Source organism: Dromiciops gliroides, chromosome 2 (genome assembly GCF_019393635.1).
Source record: "Dromiciops gliroides isolate mDroGli1 chromosome 2, mDroGli1.pri, whole genome shotgun sequence".
Lineage (NCBI taxonomy): Eukaryota > Metazoa > Chordata > Mammalia > Microbiotheria > Microbiotheriidae > Dromiciops > Dromiciops gliroides.
In genome coordinates this window covers 192,206,772-192,221,411 of record NC_057862.1, presented here as the reverse complement: position 1 = coordinate 192,221,411, position 14,640 = coordinate 192,206,772, and the positions used below count along the sequence as shown (strand labels likewise).

At 51.6% G+C, this 14,640-nt stretch overlaps 1 protein-coding gene across 4 annotated transcripts in view; it reads left to right on the top strand.

Moving 5' to 3' along the window:
* The window catches only part of RPAP1 (RNA polymerase II associated protein 1), a 29,591-nt gene extending 16,007 nt beyond the window's left edge, over nucleotides 1-13,584 (top strand). For 3 of the 4 annotated variants that reach the window (XM_043986723.1, XM_043986726.1, XM_043986725.1), the window contains 20 exons: nucleotides 487-708; nucleotides 1,065-1,241; nucleotides 2,181-2,296; nucleotides 2,550-2,651; nucleotides 2,847-2,948; nucleotides 3,199-3,366; nucleotides 3,682-3,855; nucleotides 4,042-4,176; nucleotides 4,266-4,436; nucleotides 5,755-5,912; nucleotides 7,143-7,313; nucleotides 7,491-7,692; nucleotides 8,099-8,208; nucleotides 9,802-9,997; nucleotides 10,199-10,351; nucleotides 10,676-10,818; nucleotides 10,984-11,740; nucleotides 12,575-12,751; nucleotides 12,941-13,000; nucleotides 13,110-13,584. In XM_043986723.1, coding sequence (XP_043842658.1) covers nucleotides 487-708; nucleotides 1,065-1,241; nucleotides 2,181-2,296; nucleotides 2,550-2,651; nucleotides 2,847-2,948; nucleotides 3,199-3,366; nucleotides 3,682-3,855; nucleotides 4,042-4,176; nucleotides 4,266-4,436; nucleotides 5,755-5,912; nucleotides 7,143-7,313; nucleotides 7,491-7,692; nucleotides 8,099-8,208; nucleotides 9,802-9,997; nucleotides 10,199-10,351; nucleotides 10,676-10,818; nucleotides 10,984-11,740; nucleotides 12,575-12,751; nucleotides 12,941-13,000; nucleotides 13,110-13,259 — 3,644 coding nt within the window. In that variant the 3' untranslated portion in view covers nucleotides 13,260-13,584. The remainder of the gene's footprint in view (nucleotides 1-486; nucleotides 709-1,064; nucleotides 1,242-2,180; nucleotides 2,297-2,549; nucleotides 2,652-2,846; nucleotides 2,949-3,198; nucleotides 3,367-3,681; nucleotides 3,856-4,041; nucleotides 4,177-4,265; nucleotides 4,437-5,754; nucleotides 5,913-7,142; nucleotides 7,314-7,490; nucleotides 7,693-8,098; nucleotides 8,209-9,801; nucleotides 9,998-10,198; nucleotides 10,352-10,675; nucleotides 10,819-10,983; nucleotides 11,741-12,574; nucleotides 12,752-12,940; nucleotides 13,001-13,109) is intronic. The other variant, XM_043986724.1, reaches the window with a different exon arrangement.
* Nucleotides 13,585-14,640: the final 1,056 nt, after the last annotated feature.

Genomic DNA, 14,640 nt, shown 5'->3' with positions numbered 1-14,640 from the left:
AAAACCATCACCAAATAGTATATGTAATGGGGGTGAGTTAGAGGCATTCCCAATAAGAACAGGGATGAAACAAGGATGTCCATTATCACCTATGTTATTTAATATTGTACTAGAAATGTTAACTATAGCAATAAGAGAAGAAAAAGGAACTAAAGGAATTAGAATAGGCAAGGAGGAAACAAAACTATCACTCTTTGCAGATGATATGATAGTATACTTAGAGAATCAACTTAAAAACTGCTTGAAACAATGAACAACTTTAGCAAAGTTGCAGGATATAAAATAAATCCACATAAATCATCAGCATTTCTATACATGACCAACAAGGCTCAGCAGCAAGAGATAGAAAGAGAAATTCCATTTAAAGTAACTGTAGAAGATAGAGATTGTTCTTATTTCTGTCCTCATAGCCTAGTACGTTGTCTGACACACAGTAAGTACTTAATAAATGCTTATTGATTGAATCAAACCATCAACCTTTTTCAGGATCTCTGACATCTGAGGCACTGGGACTCAGGGAGCAGGGCTTGTGTGTTCCAGAGACTGGCAAGAGCTCCCAGGGGCTCCAGCTCATCACTGGGGAGGGCCTCCAGAGTGAAGATGCCAGGCGTGAGGTCCAGACCATCCATGAGGAGAACTTGGCAAAGCTGCATGCCTTGGGCCCAGAGGAGATCCTTCAGGAACAACAGAGGCTGCTGGCCCAGCTAGGTAGGGGGATCAGGGTCATTTTGGCTGGAGCCTTCCTGGAAACTCAGCTCTCATAATGTTGAAAGACCGGTCACATTGCTTAGTTGGGAGGAAGTGAGAGGGACGTTCGTTCTCCTAATGATGACTTCTTCCATAAAGCCCTTCTCTGTGTCCCTGCTAATGAGCTGCATAGGATTGGTGGCTGAATGGAGAAAGAACAGGGAGCACACAGAACACAACAGAGCTGGAGCTGCCGCTGTGTGGAGAATTGTTTTATTCTCAGCTCTCAAGGGTAGAGACCATGTCATCTAGGAGAGGTCAGCCTGTCACGTATGCTCTCTTCATTCTCCCTGCCTGCCCTTCCCTGTGCCTCCCAGATCCCAGCTTGGTTGCTTTCCTGAAGTCTCGACATGGCACCAATGGTCAGACGGGAGTGGAAAGTATGGAAGAACAGAATTCTGGGACTGTTGTTCATGAAACGCCCAAAGAGGAGCCAGTGGGGCCACCACCTCCCAGTGGGTACAAGAGGAAACAGCCAGAGCCGGCCGCCTCAGGTTTGGAGGAGTGAGGGAAAGAGCGCCCCGTGTCCCAAGCCTGTCAGAGGGGCAGCACACCCATCCTGAGAGTCCAGCCCCACCATGACAGGTCCTCTGTAGGCATGCATGCTCTGCTCTTTGCATTGCCTCTTTCTAGGTCTCTCATGCTCTACCCGCTCTCATTTCTTGGGGAGATTCGCTACAGTGTAAGAACATAGGCACTGAGCCAGTCTTTAGAGCTAGGTGCTGGGGCTGGTTCCACCTCTGTGGCTCCTTCTGCCTGTGCTTTTGGTGGGGGTGGGGAAAGGAAGTTGCCATCGTGAGCCTGCCTTGGATCTGTGTGTGTATGCCTAACCAGAAGCAGAGGGGCCAATGGGAGCGATCATCTTCCAGGAACAGGATGATTTCATTAGTGATTAACAAAAGACCAAACCTGATTACTGGCGCTGGGAACCTCCTGCCCTGAGCACAGCTCCAGGGCAGCTGAGCAGGACTGGCAGGAGGTTGAAGGATGGAGATGAGACAGAGATTATGTCTCTGGGCTTGGTAGTGGAGGAGGGGAGTAACCAGCCTGCCCCCAAGGGGCAGTGTCTTCCTATGCCCCAAGGTCAGTCCACACATGGTATCCACATGGTATTCTGCAGGCACAGGGAGAAGGAGGGCCAGACCCTCTTATTCCTCCTCTTCCCAAAGGATCTCTCTTTAGAGTGAGGTCAGCAGGAAGCACTGTGCAGGGCCCACTGCTTGGGTCTCATGGAGGCAGCCTCAGAGTCCCTAGGGCTCCAGGCCAGTGTGAGTCTTCTAGCCACTGGCCAACACTAGCTGCCTGGGTCTGAGTTGGGAGGCTGGGTGTGGCACCTTCTGGCTTCTGATTCAATCCCCTCGAGGAAAGCGAAACCTAGGAGTCGGGGCCCCCAGAACCCTCAATGGATGATCTAATCCAGTGTTCCTCCCCAGCTCCAGAATTGCCTGTGACCCCTCACAAGGAGTGGCTTCACATGGGCACCGTGGAGTTGGAAAAGCTTCAGTGGACCCAGGACCTGCCCCAGCTCCGGCGGCAGAAAACCCAGGAGGTGAGGAGGGTGGGTCCCAGAGGCTTCCCAAGAAGGTAAGACTAGATGGGGGGATCTGTGGGACAGTTTCTGCTGCTTCTTGGCCGTCTCTTCTCCTGTCGCCACCCTTGGACCTCCAGCCTGGAAGAGGAGTTGGAGCCCTAACTTACTGAGAGGATGAAGGTGGAGGATTAGATTATAGTAGGTGGGAGGAGGAGAGGGAGGGTGGTGCTGGTACCCAGGGTCACAACCTCTTCTCTCTTCGCATCATCAGGGGATGCAGCAGGCACGTTTTGGTCTCCAGGGAGAGCTTCTGGCCCCTGATGTCGACCTGCCCACTCATCTAGGCCTGCATCATCACGGCGAGGAGGCAGAGGTGAACCCTGGGCCCAGGGGTATGGTATCATGGAAGCTATGCTGCTGGTGTGCCTGGGGAAGCCTTGCCAAGGGTTTTTAACACTGATAGTATTGGGAAAAGCACTCTCTGGTTCTTTGCCATCATGGAGCAAGGGATGCCAAGAAGCCCCAGGCTGGGTCTGAGCACCAAGCTCATCAATTCATTTCCTCCCAGAGAGCAGGATACTCCCTTCAAGAGCTATTCCATCTGGCCCGGAGCCAGATCTCCCAGCAGAGAGCGCTGGCCCTGCAGGTGTTGGCCCGAATCATCTCTAAAGTGAGTGAGCCTTCTCTCCCTCCCCTGGCTACTTCCTTTCTCTCCCAGCTCTTTTCTCTCCCTGGTATCCTGCCTCTTTCTGACCTCTCTCACTAATTCAGAAAAATTCCTTCATGTGAGTCAGCGCAAGCAATGAGGGGATGCAGGGCCCAGGGTGGTGAATGGAAAGACCGAAGACCTGCTGAGGTCATTGTCCTCTCTGAGAGTTCTCCATTCCCTTGTCTCCCTCCCCTCCTCCAACTCTTTCCAGGCCCAGGCAGGTGAATTTGGGAGCCAGCTGACAGACAGTGTCCTGCGCCTTCTCTTGGATGCTGGTTTCCTCTTCCTGCTGCGTTTTTCACTGGATGACAGTGTGGACAGTGTTATTGCAGCCGCTGTGTGGGCCCTGCGTGCCCTATTAGTGGCTCCTGGAGACGAGGTAACCTTTGGCTATAGGAGAGAAGGTGCAAAGGGAAGAAGCAGCTATGGGTGGGGGCTAGCAAGGAGATGCACATGTTTCCTTCTCCTCCTGTGGGCCTTGGACTGAAGAGCTGGGTTGAGCCCCTCCGTCACAGCAGTGGGACAGATCTGCCTCATTCCAGGTCCCCTGCCTCATCCTCCTCTTTCTCTGTAGATCGTCCCGCACACAGTAGTCATTCAGTGCCAATGTCCCTGGGAAGTACGGGACAGTTAGCTTTGTTTTGGAGCCTAGGTTAGGAGGCCTGCTCTCATCTCCAGACACTTCTTCTGGCAGGAACTCCTGGACCGCACCTTCTCCTGGTATCAGGGAGCAGCTGTTTTCCCCTTGATGCCATCCCAAGAAGAAGAAGAAGAGGAGGATGAAGAAACCCTGGCAGAAAAAGCAAGAAAGAAGAACCCCCAAGAGACCCGGCCCCCACCAGACTTAGCCCGACACGATGTTATCAAGGTAGAGATGGCTGGGGGCCAGGTTGGTGTCTGTACAAACACATTGAACAGTAGGCCTCAGGATCTGGGGGTGCATGCAGCAGTAAAGGGCTGAGGAGGGGATGGAAGCCCCCAGAGGGCAGGAAGCTTTGGCTTCCTTGGATTATCCATTTTTGTCAGTATTTCTGTCTCCTTTGACCCCACCTAGGGTCTCCTGGCTACTCAGCTGCTGCCTAGACTTCGATACCTACTCGAGGTGACCTGCCCTTCCCCCACTGTGGTCCAGGACATTCTTGCTGTGCTGATCCGAGTGGCACGGCACTCTCTAGAGTCAGCCACAAAGGTGATGGAAAGGTAGGAGGTGGGGGTGAAGGAGAGATGCAATCAGAATCTGTGCCTTCACTCCTAGTGTCTTTGTCCTCCCCCCTCTAGGTCCTAGAGTGCCCTCGGCTGATAGACACCCTGGTTCGAGAGTTCTTGCCTTCTAGCTGGTCACCTGTGGGGGAAGGACCAATTTCCCGCCTACACGGTGTGCCCTGTGCTGCGGCCATGAAGCTGCTTCGTGTCCTGGCATCAGCTGGCAGGAATATTTCTGCCCGTCTGGTAAGCAAGGCATGAAGGCCAAAACTGGGAACAGACAGTACAGAATGGGTCACCAAAAAAACAAGATTGAGAAGGCCTGAGTGTAGCAATTAAAGAGGCATCCCTGTGATTTAAACCAGGTCCCAGATCCTCCCCATCCCTCCTCTTCCTCTCTTCTCCTCCCCTCCCCCCCTCCCCTCCCCTTCCTTTCTGGTTGGTGCCTTGTGGGTTCATAGAGCCCTAGGCCAGAAGGGATCAGGATACTTCTTATTTCTTTTTTTTTTTTTTTGGTGAGGCAATTGGGATTAAGTGACTTGCCCAGGGTCACACAGCTAGTAAGTGTTAAGTGTCTGAGGCTGGATTTGAACTCAGGTCCTCCTGACTCCAGGGCTGGTGCTCTATCCACTGCACCACCTAGCTGCCCCTCTTATTTCTTTAAATAAGTTTTTATTAATGTCTTCTGGTTTTTTAATCATCCTAGTTATCCCCAGTATCCTTCCTCCCCCTCCCAAGAAAGCCATCCCATATAACAATTTTTTTTTTATCATCACAGTTGATCAGTCCATTGAAAAAGTCCCCAAATGTGCAGTGTCTATCACCTTTTAGCCTGTTTGGGAGCGTGTCCTCTCTTGTCTCTTCAAATCCAGCTTGATCTCTATAGTTTTTTTTTACTCACTCCTGATTTTTTGGTGTGTTCTTTCCATTTCCGTTGTTGTAGTCACTGTGCATATTGTTTTCTTGGCTCTGCTTACTTCATTCTTCATTAGTTTACGTGTATTTTTCCATGCATCTCTGTTCTTCATCACACACATTGTTTCTTATGGCACAGTAACATTCCACTACATTCATGTACCACAATTTGTTTGGCCATTCTCCAGTTGATGGTCATCTATTTTGTTTCCAATTCTTTGCAATCAACTCAGGCACTTATAAATACATACTCATCTCTCACCTGAAGCAAAAATCTTTTGTCTCCATCAAGTCCTACCAGTGTCCTTCCCCCGCTACTGGACTCCTTTGCATAGATCTTTGTAGTCCCTATACATTGTGCCTTACACACATTTGTCAGAGCCCTACAGATGGGAATGAGTGAATGAATTAATTAATCCTTGCCCCTGCACCTGCAGTGTCACACCACAGGGGAGAAAGGAAAGGTCAGGGCTCTCTTGGACCAAGTTGTACTATGGATGTGGACAGAAAATCCATAGAATTAAGCCATTGTCCCTATTCAAAAGCCACAAATGTTGTATTCCCCCTGAGGCTAAGGGGTGTATTGTCCAGAGACATGGTGGGACTGGAGCTCTGATCTGCCTTCTGGTCTCCGGGTACTGTTTCCTAGATGAGTGGTTTTGATCTTCGAAGTCGCCTGTGTCGATTTGTGTCTGAGGCCCCTCAGGAATTGGCCATGCCCATCCAGGAGGCTGAGCAACTGAACACAGAGTCCTTTAGGCTCTGGGCAGTAGCCGCTACCTATGGCCAAGGTGGAGACCTTTACAGGTGAGAATGGTTTGAGAAACAAATGTTCTGTGTGGGATAGGGAACATCCTCTTTGACTCCTCCCGTATTCACCTCTGGCATCAATATTGGGGACCCCAGTCAGTCTTTCTGTCTATAGCATGCTAGGGTATTATCTATAGGGTATGAGTAAGATTTGGGGGAGCTCTTTGCATACGTATGGCAGGGATTATGGAAATTAGAAATGAAAAAGACCATAGAGATTAGCTAGGTAGTACAGTAGATAGAAAGACCTGAGTTCAAATACAGCCTAAGGGGTGGCTAGGTGGCGCAGTGGATAAAGCACCAGCCCTGGATTTAGGAGTACCTGAGTTCAAATCCGGCCTCAGACACTTAACACTTACTAGCTGTGTGACCCTAGACAAGTCACTTAACCCCCATTGCCCCACAAAAAAAAAAAATACAGCCTTAGACACTTACTAGCTAGACTCCGGGCAAGTCACTTCACCTCCTTTTGATTTAGTTTTCCCACCTGTAAAATGGAGATAATAACAGCACCTACCTTGCAGGACTGCTGTGAGAATCAAGAGATCATCTCTGTAAAGTACGTAGTCCACCATATCGCATCCTACATCTGCTAGCTAGCTGTTATTGTTAATTCACACACACACACACACACAGGTGAGGAAAGAGAGGCCCAGAGAAGTGAAATAACTTCCTCTGGGTCCCCCAGGAGAGCCAGAATTGGGACCAGGTCTCCTGACTCCAAAACCAGTGCACCCTGCCCTGTGGGGATCCTGCCTGGGGGCCATCCGTCACTGCACACCAGGGCAAGTCATAGTCTGTGGGTGCGCCATCCCAGCGTGAAGGCATGACGGACGCCTTTTCTATTTGCGTCTCTCTGAGCCATGTGCAGAGCAGTTTTGCATGTCGTAACTGATGATTCCAGGTTTCTTGAGTCAAATGGAAGGAAAGCCTTGGGAAAGAAGTCACAGAAAAGGTTACGTACAGCCTGAAGGATATGGTCTCTCTGCCTGTCATTTCCCTTCTTCTCTCCAGTTATTTAATTCCTCAAGTCACCCCTCACTTGGTGCTTAGCCTGTACTGGAGTGATGACACCTCATGGCCCTCCAGCGGGATAGCGAGAGAGACTTGAAGGCAAATACTGGGTCCTTTGCCAGTTCCTATTTTCAGAGCTAACTTCAGGGCCCTTCACACAAAAGGCGTTGGATAACTATTGGACCCTGTCCCTTCCCCATCTTTTATTAACAGAGAGCTCTATCCGGTGCTGATTCAGGCTCTGCAGGGCCTGCCCCAGGAGTTGAGCATCCGGCCCCACAGCCCGCTTGCCATGCAGCGAATCTCAGCCTTAATCACCCTGCTAGCCCACTTGACCCAGGCATCAAGCAGCAGCAACGTGGAGCTCCCTGCACCAGCCAGCCCGTGAGTTTGCACCTGGGAGCCTGTGGGCCCTGTGCTGTCTGCAGTGCATTGCCTCAGGGAAATGACGGCTCCAGCCCTGAACCTGCTTCCCTCCAGGGCTTCCACATTCCTTGAGCACTTGAGTAGAGATGAAGAAGAAGGGGACTCACTTTCCACATATTTCTTTTGTCCCTACAGTTACCCTGTGGAGTCCAACCAGTCACCTGTCCCTCCCTCCATCACTTGGGTGCAAGTGTCTGGGCTGCGCCCTCTTATAGAACCAATTCTCAGGCAAGTCTTGAAGGAGTTGCCCCAAACTGACACCTGGAGGGCCCTGGCCCCACTGCCCACTGCCTGCCTGCTCTACCTAGCAGCCCACTATCAGGCCTGGAGCCAGCAGGTGAGCCCTTACACTGCACCACATGTCCACAGCCCTGCCTGGGACTAGTTCACCTTTTTTTCCCCTCTTGCCTCTTTTTGTCTCCCTTCTGCCAAATGAACTTCAAAGGAGCGTGTTGGGTTTTCATGGAAGACCTGAGCCATCCAAAGAGGGCCTCTACCTTACCTTTCTCTGGCAGACCCCTGGATATTTCATCCTCAGGGTGAGGAGCCTAGAGCTCCTCCCTACTTTATTTCACTCTGTTGGTAGAGTAGGGTTATTTCTGTCTTCTCCATCCAGCCAGTCCAGGGAGGATAATGAGATAGAACTGAGGATGAAGGAGGAGCTCTGGACACCAACTTTTGCAGTAGGGTTGATGGCTTTCACTCAAATTCAGCTAATTTAAATATCTGTTGGTTCCTTCCAGCCAAAGCTGTGCCCTGGAGAATGTCTTCAGGATGTGGAGCGACTTTCAGAGGAGTTGGTATTGCCCCTGCTGAGTCAGCCCACCTTTCAGGGCCTGTGGGATTCTCTCAGGTATAGTTGCCTGGAGCAAGGTCCCAACTACCAAGTAGTAGCTCTCACCTGTCTCATCTTTCCTGAGTACTGAGGCCTTCTGGGAAGAGGTCTGAGCACAAGCAGATGGGACATGGCTACATATTCACTGCAGCCCTGATACTGCCTGAAGAGCTCCTACTCTGGGGAGCTGGGTATGCTTAGCGGGGCAGGCCTACACTTTAGGCCGTTGTGTATCTCAGCAGAGCCCATGTGGCCCACCCCCCAGATCTTAGCTGCAAGTCCATGAAGGAGTGGCCCTCCTTCACAGAAACTCCTGGTTCAGCCTTGGGCCCAGGTCCTTTCTTTCTTTCTTTCTTTCTTTCTTTTTTTTTTTTGCAGGGCAAGAAGGGTTAAGTGACTTGCCCAGGGTCACACAGCTAGTAAGTGGCAAGTGTCTGAGGCTGGATTTGAACTCAGGTCCTCCTGAATTCAGGGCCAGTGCTTTATCCACTGCACCACCTAGCTGCCCCTAAAGTCCATCTCTTCTCAAGGGAAGATGCCAGGAAAAGCAAAACAAAGCCCTTTTTTTCCTCATCCCTGGCTTTTTTCAGTTCAGTTTATTTACATACATTTATTAAGCACCAGGGCGGCAGTCTGGGTGCTGGGAATACAACACCAAAAACACATGAGTCTCTGCTCTCCAAACACTTACATTCTACTGGAGAAGTAGGGTAGGCCTAGGGTAAGTAGAAGAGAGGTCAGTGGGGGAGGGAGGAGAGAGGACTACCATTTGGGGTGGGGGAGGATTGTAGAAAGGTGGCATCTGAGCTTAGCCTACAAGAGCAGGGCTCCAGAGTCAGAGATGGGGAGCAGAAATTGATTTCTAGGTGTGAGGGACACAGCCTGGGCAGAAACATGGGGAGGGGAGAGACTGTCCAGTTTGGGGGACAGCCTGTAGTTCAGGTTGGTTGCTACATAGGGAATATTGTAGTAGCTGGCCTGGGGGAGGCCTTTAAAGGCCTTTGGGGAGAAGCATTGGGAACCACAGAGGATTTTTGGATCAGATCTGGGCCTGAGGAGGGCTTCTGGGGCAGTTGTGTGAAGGATGGATCAGAGAGGGGAGAAATTGGGATCAGGAAGTAGAGTCAGAAGCTGCAGTAATTGTCTGGGTGATAGGTGGTAAGGGCCTGAACTTGGATTAGGGAGATGTGTGTGAAGAGGGGGTGAACCTGCCAAGGTAGGATCTACACGCCTTGGGAACTGGTTCAGTGTAGGGCGAGAGAGAGAAGTTGGGAAACACCTGAGAGGCTGAGGGTGCCCTCCACTGAAAAACAGAACTCTGCAGGAGGGTGTGGTTGGGTAGAAGAAGAGAAATCAGTTTCATTTTGGGTGAGTGAGGTTTTGAGACACCTGCAGCACATCTGGAGGGGATGGTCCAACAGACATCTGAAGCTTTGAAGAGTAATGGAGCTGAAGATGTAGATTTGAGAGTCATGTGCCTATGGAGGCTCATGGGTCATCAGAGGAGAGGCTATAGAGAAAGGAGTAAGGCCAGAACAGAACTTATAAGGACTCCATCATTTGGAGTGCTTTGATGGGGTTTAACTTTAGTCTTTGTTCTGCTCTCTGCAGGCACTGCTCTCCCCTCTGCAATCCACTGTCCTGTGCCCCAGCTCCAGAGTTCATCCCTAACCTCATCTCACTGGGGTGTGTGGGAGGCTGTCCCCCACTCAGTCTGGCTGGATCATCTTCATCCTTCCCTTTCCTCACCTCCCTTCTCTCTCTTCTCAACACCCTGGCCCGAATTCACAAGGGGCTCTGTGGCCAGGTAAGTCCTTGGACAATGAGTTTCTGGGTGGGGATTTGGATGAAAGAAAGGGAAAAAGAAGGGAGCAAGTGGGAAAGCAAGACTGATTCCCCTTCTGTCTTGCTTTCCCTTGGGATTAGACAGGAGGGAGTGGTGTACACCAGGCAGCCTTGGGAAGGGACAGAAGCTGGGTCCCAGAGGCTAAGCAGGTTCCCTCCACAGTTTGCTTCAGTGTTGGGTGCCCCCGGGCTCCAAGATTACTTGCGTCATTGTGGAGCACCCTCTCGTGTCCCCCGACTCACCCCGTTCTTTGCATGGGCTCTGAGACATGAATACCACCTACAATACCTGGTGCTCACACTGGCACAGAGAACGGTAGGTCTGTTTTCCCCCTCTTATTCTTTTCCCTTTCTTACCTTCATCTCACATATGATTCTAACTTTCCTGTTACCTTTACTTACTTTCCCATTTTCATTGGTCCCTCTTGCTAGCCTCCCCCTTCCCAACCCTACCAGAGTCTCTCCCTAGGTAGCCTGCTCCAGTCCAGTCAAACCATTTCCTATCCTCTGTCGTCAGTATAAAACCAAACCCCCAAGTGTGTATCAGCCTTGCCTCCCTCGTGGTCTCCTGCCTTGGCTCTCTCTCTACTTCTGTTGTTACCCCCCATCCATCTCCTTCCTCACGTCCTCTGTTCTACAGGCTGGACTCAGGACAGAGCCGACCCCAGATGCTGTTCTCTATCACACTGTGGCACTGAACCTTCTGAGTCACCTGCTGCCGGGCAGTGAGTACCTGGCCCATGAACTGTTGTTGGGCTCTGTCTTCCGGCCAGAATTTCTCCCGTAAGTTTGGGGCTTGGTGGGGAAGAACGTAACTGAGGGTGGGGGTGGGGAGCCTTCAGGAAGCTGTGCCCCTTTGGGTGCTATCTCAAGGATGGTCAGGGCTGTTTGTCTGCTGCTAGAGAGGTAGCCACCCATATCTTCTCTCCTTATTTCATTGTGCTGCAGGGAAGGAGCTTCAGGGGGCCCTGAGGCAGCTGACTTTTCTGACAAGCTGAACCTGGGAAGTGGCAGGAGCCCTGCATCAGGACGAGGGGCCCTGCTGGCAGAAGCATGCCGAGACCTCCCCAGCATTCGTGGCTGCTACCTGGCACATTGCACCCTGCCCCGCCCCGCCCTGCTGCATTCCCAGGCCCTGTACCAGGGAGAACCCCTTCACATTCCTTCCCTGCTCCTCCCTGTGCCAAAGGAGCCACTGCTGCCTGTGGACTGGCCCTTCCTCCCTCTTATTCACCTCTACCACCAGGCCTCAGGCCCTACCTCCGAGGCCCTGCACCTCTGCTCCTTGGGCACGGTCACCCGGGCCCTGCAGTGGGTGCTGGTCCTGGAGAGCTGGCGCCCTTCCAGCCTGCGGGCGGTGCTTCCTGCTGCCCGTCTAGCTAGGCTCATGTGTGTATTCCTGATGGACAGTGACCTGTTCCGTGAAGCCCCCATCCAGCAGGTCATCACAGCCCTGCTTGCCCAGCTCTGCCAGCCCCAGGCACTGTCTCTCCTGAAACTGGACTGTCCTTTGCCTGGCCTGGCCTCCTTCCCGGACCTCTACAGCAGCTTCCTGGAGCACTTTGAAGCCGTCTCCTTTGGGGACCCTCTCTTTGGCGCACTGGTTCTGCTTCCCTTGCAGCGCCAACACAGCGTCACCTTACGCCTCTCCCTTTTCGGGGAACACGTGGGAGCCCTTCGAGCCCTTGGATTGCCCCTTGCCCAGGTAGCATTTGAGCTCCTCTCTTATGCCTGAGCCCTTTGGAACATTGTAGGAGGTGCCAAGAAGCACAAAACCCACCGTCCTGCCCCTGAGGAGCTTACAGTCGACCTGAACACAGTACACAGAATAAGGCCAATAGAACACACTGCAACCCAGTGCTGCTGAATTATATGGTTCTGACCATGAGTGCTTTAAGCTTGCAGAGTAAGAGAGGTGAATGCAGGCTGGAGTAGGCCAGGAAGGCTTCATACAGTGTGTCCCACAAGTCTTGGTACAGACTTAAGCTACTAAAGCATTGAAAAACTGCACCAAGACTTTTGGGACACCTTGTCTAGCAATTACAGAACATGGGCTTGCTCTGGGCCTTGAAGGATGAGTAGGCCTGGGAAAGGTAGAAAGGAAAGATGTGCAAGGGAGCACGGTGAGGAGTCTGACCTGACCAGAACAAAGGTCAGAGGTTGGGGAACAGGAAGGAATAGGGGCCAGCTTCTAAAGGGCCTAGAATTGAGCTGCTCCCTCCTGTAGGCAGCAAGGGAGCCGGTCATACATTCCTGAGCATGGTGGTGTTCCTCTTAGGAAGAGTGTTGTGGTATTAGTGTGCAGAAGGAATTCATAACTGCTTCTCTTTTGTATGCCACAGTTGTAATCGTTTCAGAGCAAGAGTCCCTGTGGATGGGTCCCTGGGCTCAATGAGCCCAGCAGAAGTCTAGTTCCCCTTCCTGGCTTGGTGTACTTGCCCCTGGCCCTGAAGGGTCTCCTTTCAGAAGGGGAGAGGCTAATTGGGGGCAGCTACATAGAGGGAACTTCATTGCCAAATGACTTCTTTGTCCCTTACAGTTGCCCGTGTCCCTGGAAAACTACACAGCACCCCCTGAAGACAACCTAGAGCTCCTGAAACTCTATTTCCAAGCACTGGTGACAGGGGCTCTGTGCCCTCAGTGGTGTCCAGTGCTCTATGCTGTGGCTGTGGCGCACGTCAATAGCTTCATCTTCTCCCAGGACCCAAAGAGCTCTGTAGGTTATGCCCTCATTTCAGTGGGGAGGTTTGATGGGGAAGAAGTCCCCGGTGTCTCTGGGGAAGGGAAGAACAGTGTTAGGTGGTTAAGAAGAATTTGGGGTTTGGGGGGGGGGGATGGATGTCCCTGCCTGGATCCCAGTAGGGCAGGGCCTTCCACAGCTCTGTCTGTGTCTTTATGCTTCCAGGGTGTGATGGGAGCCGCCAGCAAGTGGATGCTTCAGAAGACTTGGCTCCTGGCCAATGAGGTGAGTTCGGCAGAGGTTGGGGCTGGAGGGAGAGCAGGGTTCTAGGAGGTCAGGGCGGGAGGAGGGAGTTTCCTCCTGCTCATGTCACACTGCCTGTTACTTTCCTCAGAGTCTTAAGCAGCACCTTCTTTACTACAAGCTTCCCAATGTGGCCCTGCCTGAGGGCTTTGAACTGTACCCTCAGTTGCCCCCCTTGCGAAAAAACCGCCTCCAGGACGTAACCGACAGACTACTCAAGGATGGGGGTTTAGGGTCGTAATGCCCCTGGATGGACAGATGACTGTGTGTGTTCTCCCGGGGGCCCAAAGAGGGATCCACTGTCCTAAGTATGTACAGATGTCCTTGATGTCCTCGGGAGATGCCACTCCAAGAGTCAGTCGGACAGAACAGCTTATCCTGCAGAGACAAGAGCAGAAGGGAGGGCCCAGTGGACCTTTGCACTTCACTCCTTTCTATGGAGACCGAGGACGGCCGCCCTGGGGCAGCGCCAGGGACTAGGCAGGCCTGGCTGCCCTTCCTCAAAGGCCAAGGTCAAATAGTTCAGTGGCTGTGTATATGCGCTGAAATAAAATTTTCTTCCTTTATGCTCTTTTAGTCACATGACCTCTTATGTTGATCATTGACGGCAGCATCTTTCCATTAGGGATGGCGCAGCCAGCCACAGCCGGATAAGCCTGTGCTTGGGTAGGCCCATCTCTGGCCCTGTATTCTTGGACCAGACCACTTGTTATTGATAACTCAGTGCTGTAGGGTCTGGGTTTGGGGACAGCCCTGTCTGTTGATACTTCTGTTTCAGATTTCCTGTTATTGCTCATCTCCACCCACATCTTTCCAAGTGGATGCCATATCAGGACCTGATGGTCACAGGATGAATAAGAGCATGTGGCGGGAGGTTGTGACGGGTAATAGGGATGAGTTGTGCTGAGGGGCATTTGTACGAGCAAAGGAGGGTAGGGTTACTTGGGCCATGTCTGGAATGAGGAGAGCAGGAACATGCGGCAGATTGATTTCCCCTGTAAGCCCACCCTCCAGATTGGAAGCCACTTTCCATCAGTGCTGGGTGTGATGAGCATGGGAGGGTATTATACCCTCTTGATGTAAATCACTGCTTCTGGATCTTTTCCCCAGTGCTCTCAATGGCCCAATTGGAGTCATCGGTGGCCTCATTAATAACAATTGGTCGGTGTCTCCATCAACCTCTAATCCAGACATAGGGAGTGGAGGGAAGGAAATTGGTTCAGAGGCAGTAATGGGAGATATCGCACCATCTGCATGTACAGATAGATATAATCGGTGTTCTCAGCTTTTTCATAGCCTTCCTTCAGTTTCCATTTTAACTTTGAACTTTCTGTCATGTAAAACCAAGGCTCAAGTGGTTTGTTAGCAAAAACAATAAACACAGTATAAAGCCAGGCCCCCTCCTTGTTCAGCTGTGATAATAGTAGAGTACTGAACAACACACATTCTTTTTCCTGGGCAGATACACAAGAACAACATGCCCTCCTGTGCCTTTGGACAAGATGCCTCAAATCACCCTGTTTAAGATATTTTTGTGTTCTTTAAGATGGCTTTGGTCAGGGCAGCTAGGTGGCACAGTAGTTAAAGCACTGGCCCTGGATTCAGGAGTACCTGAGTTCAAA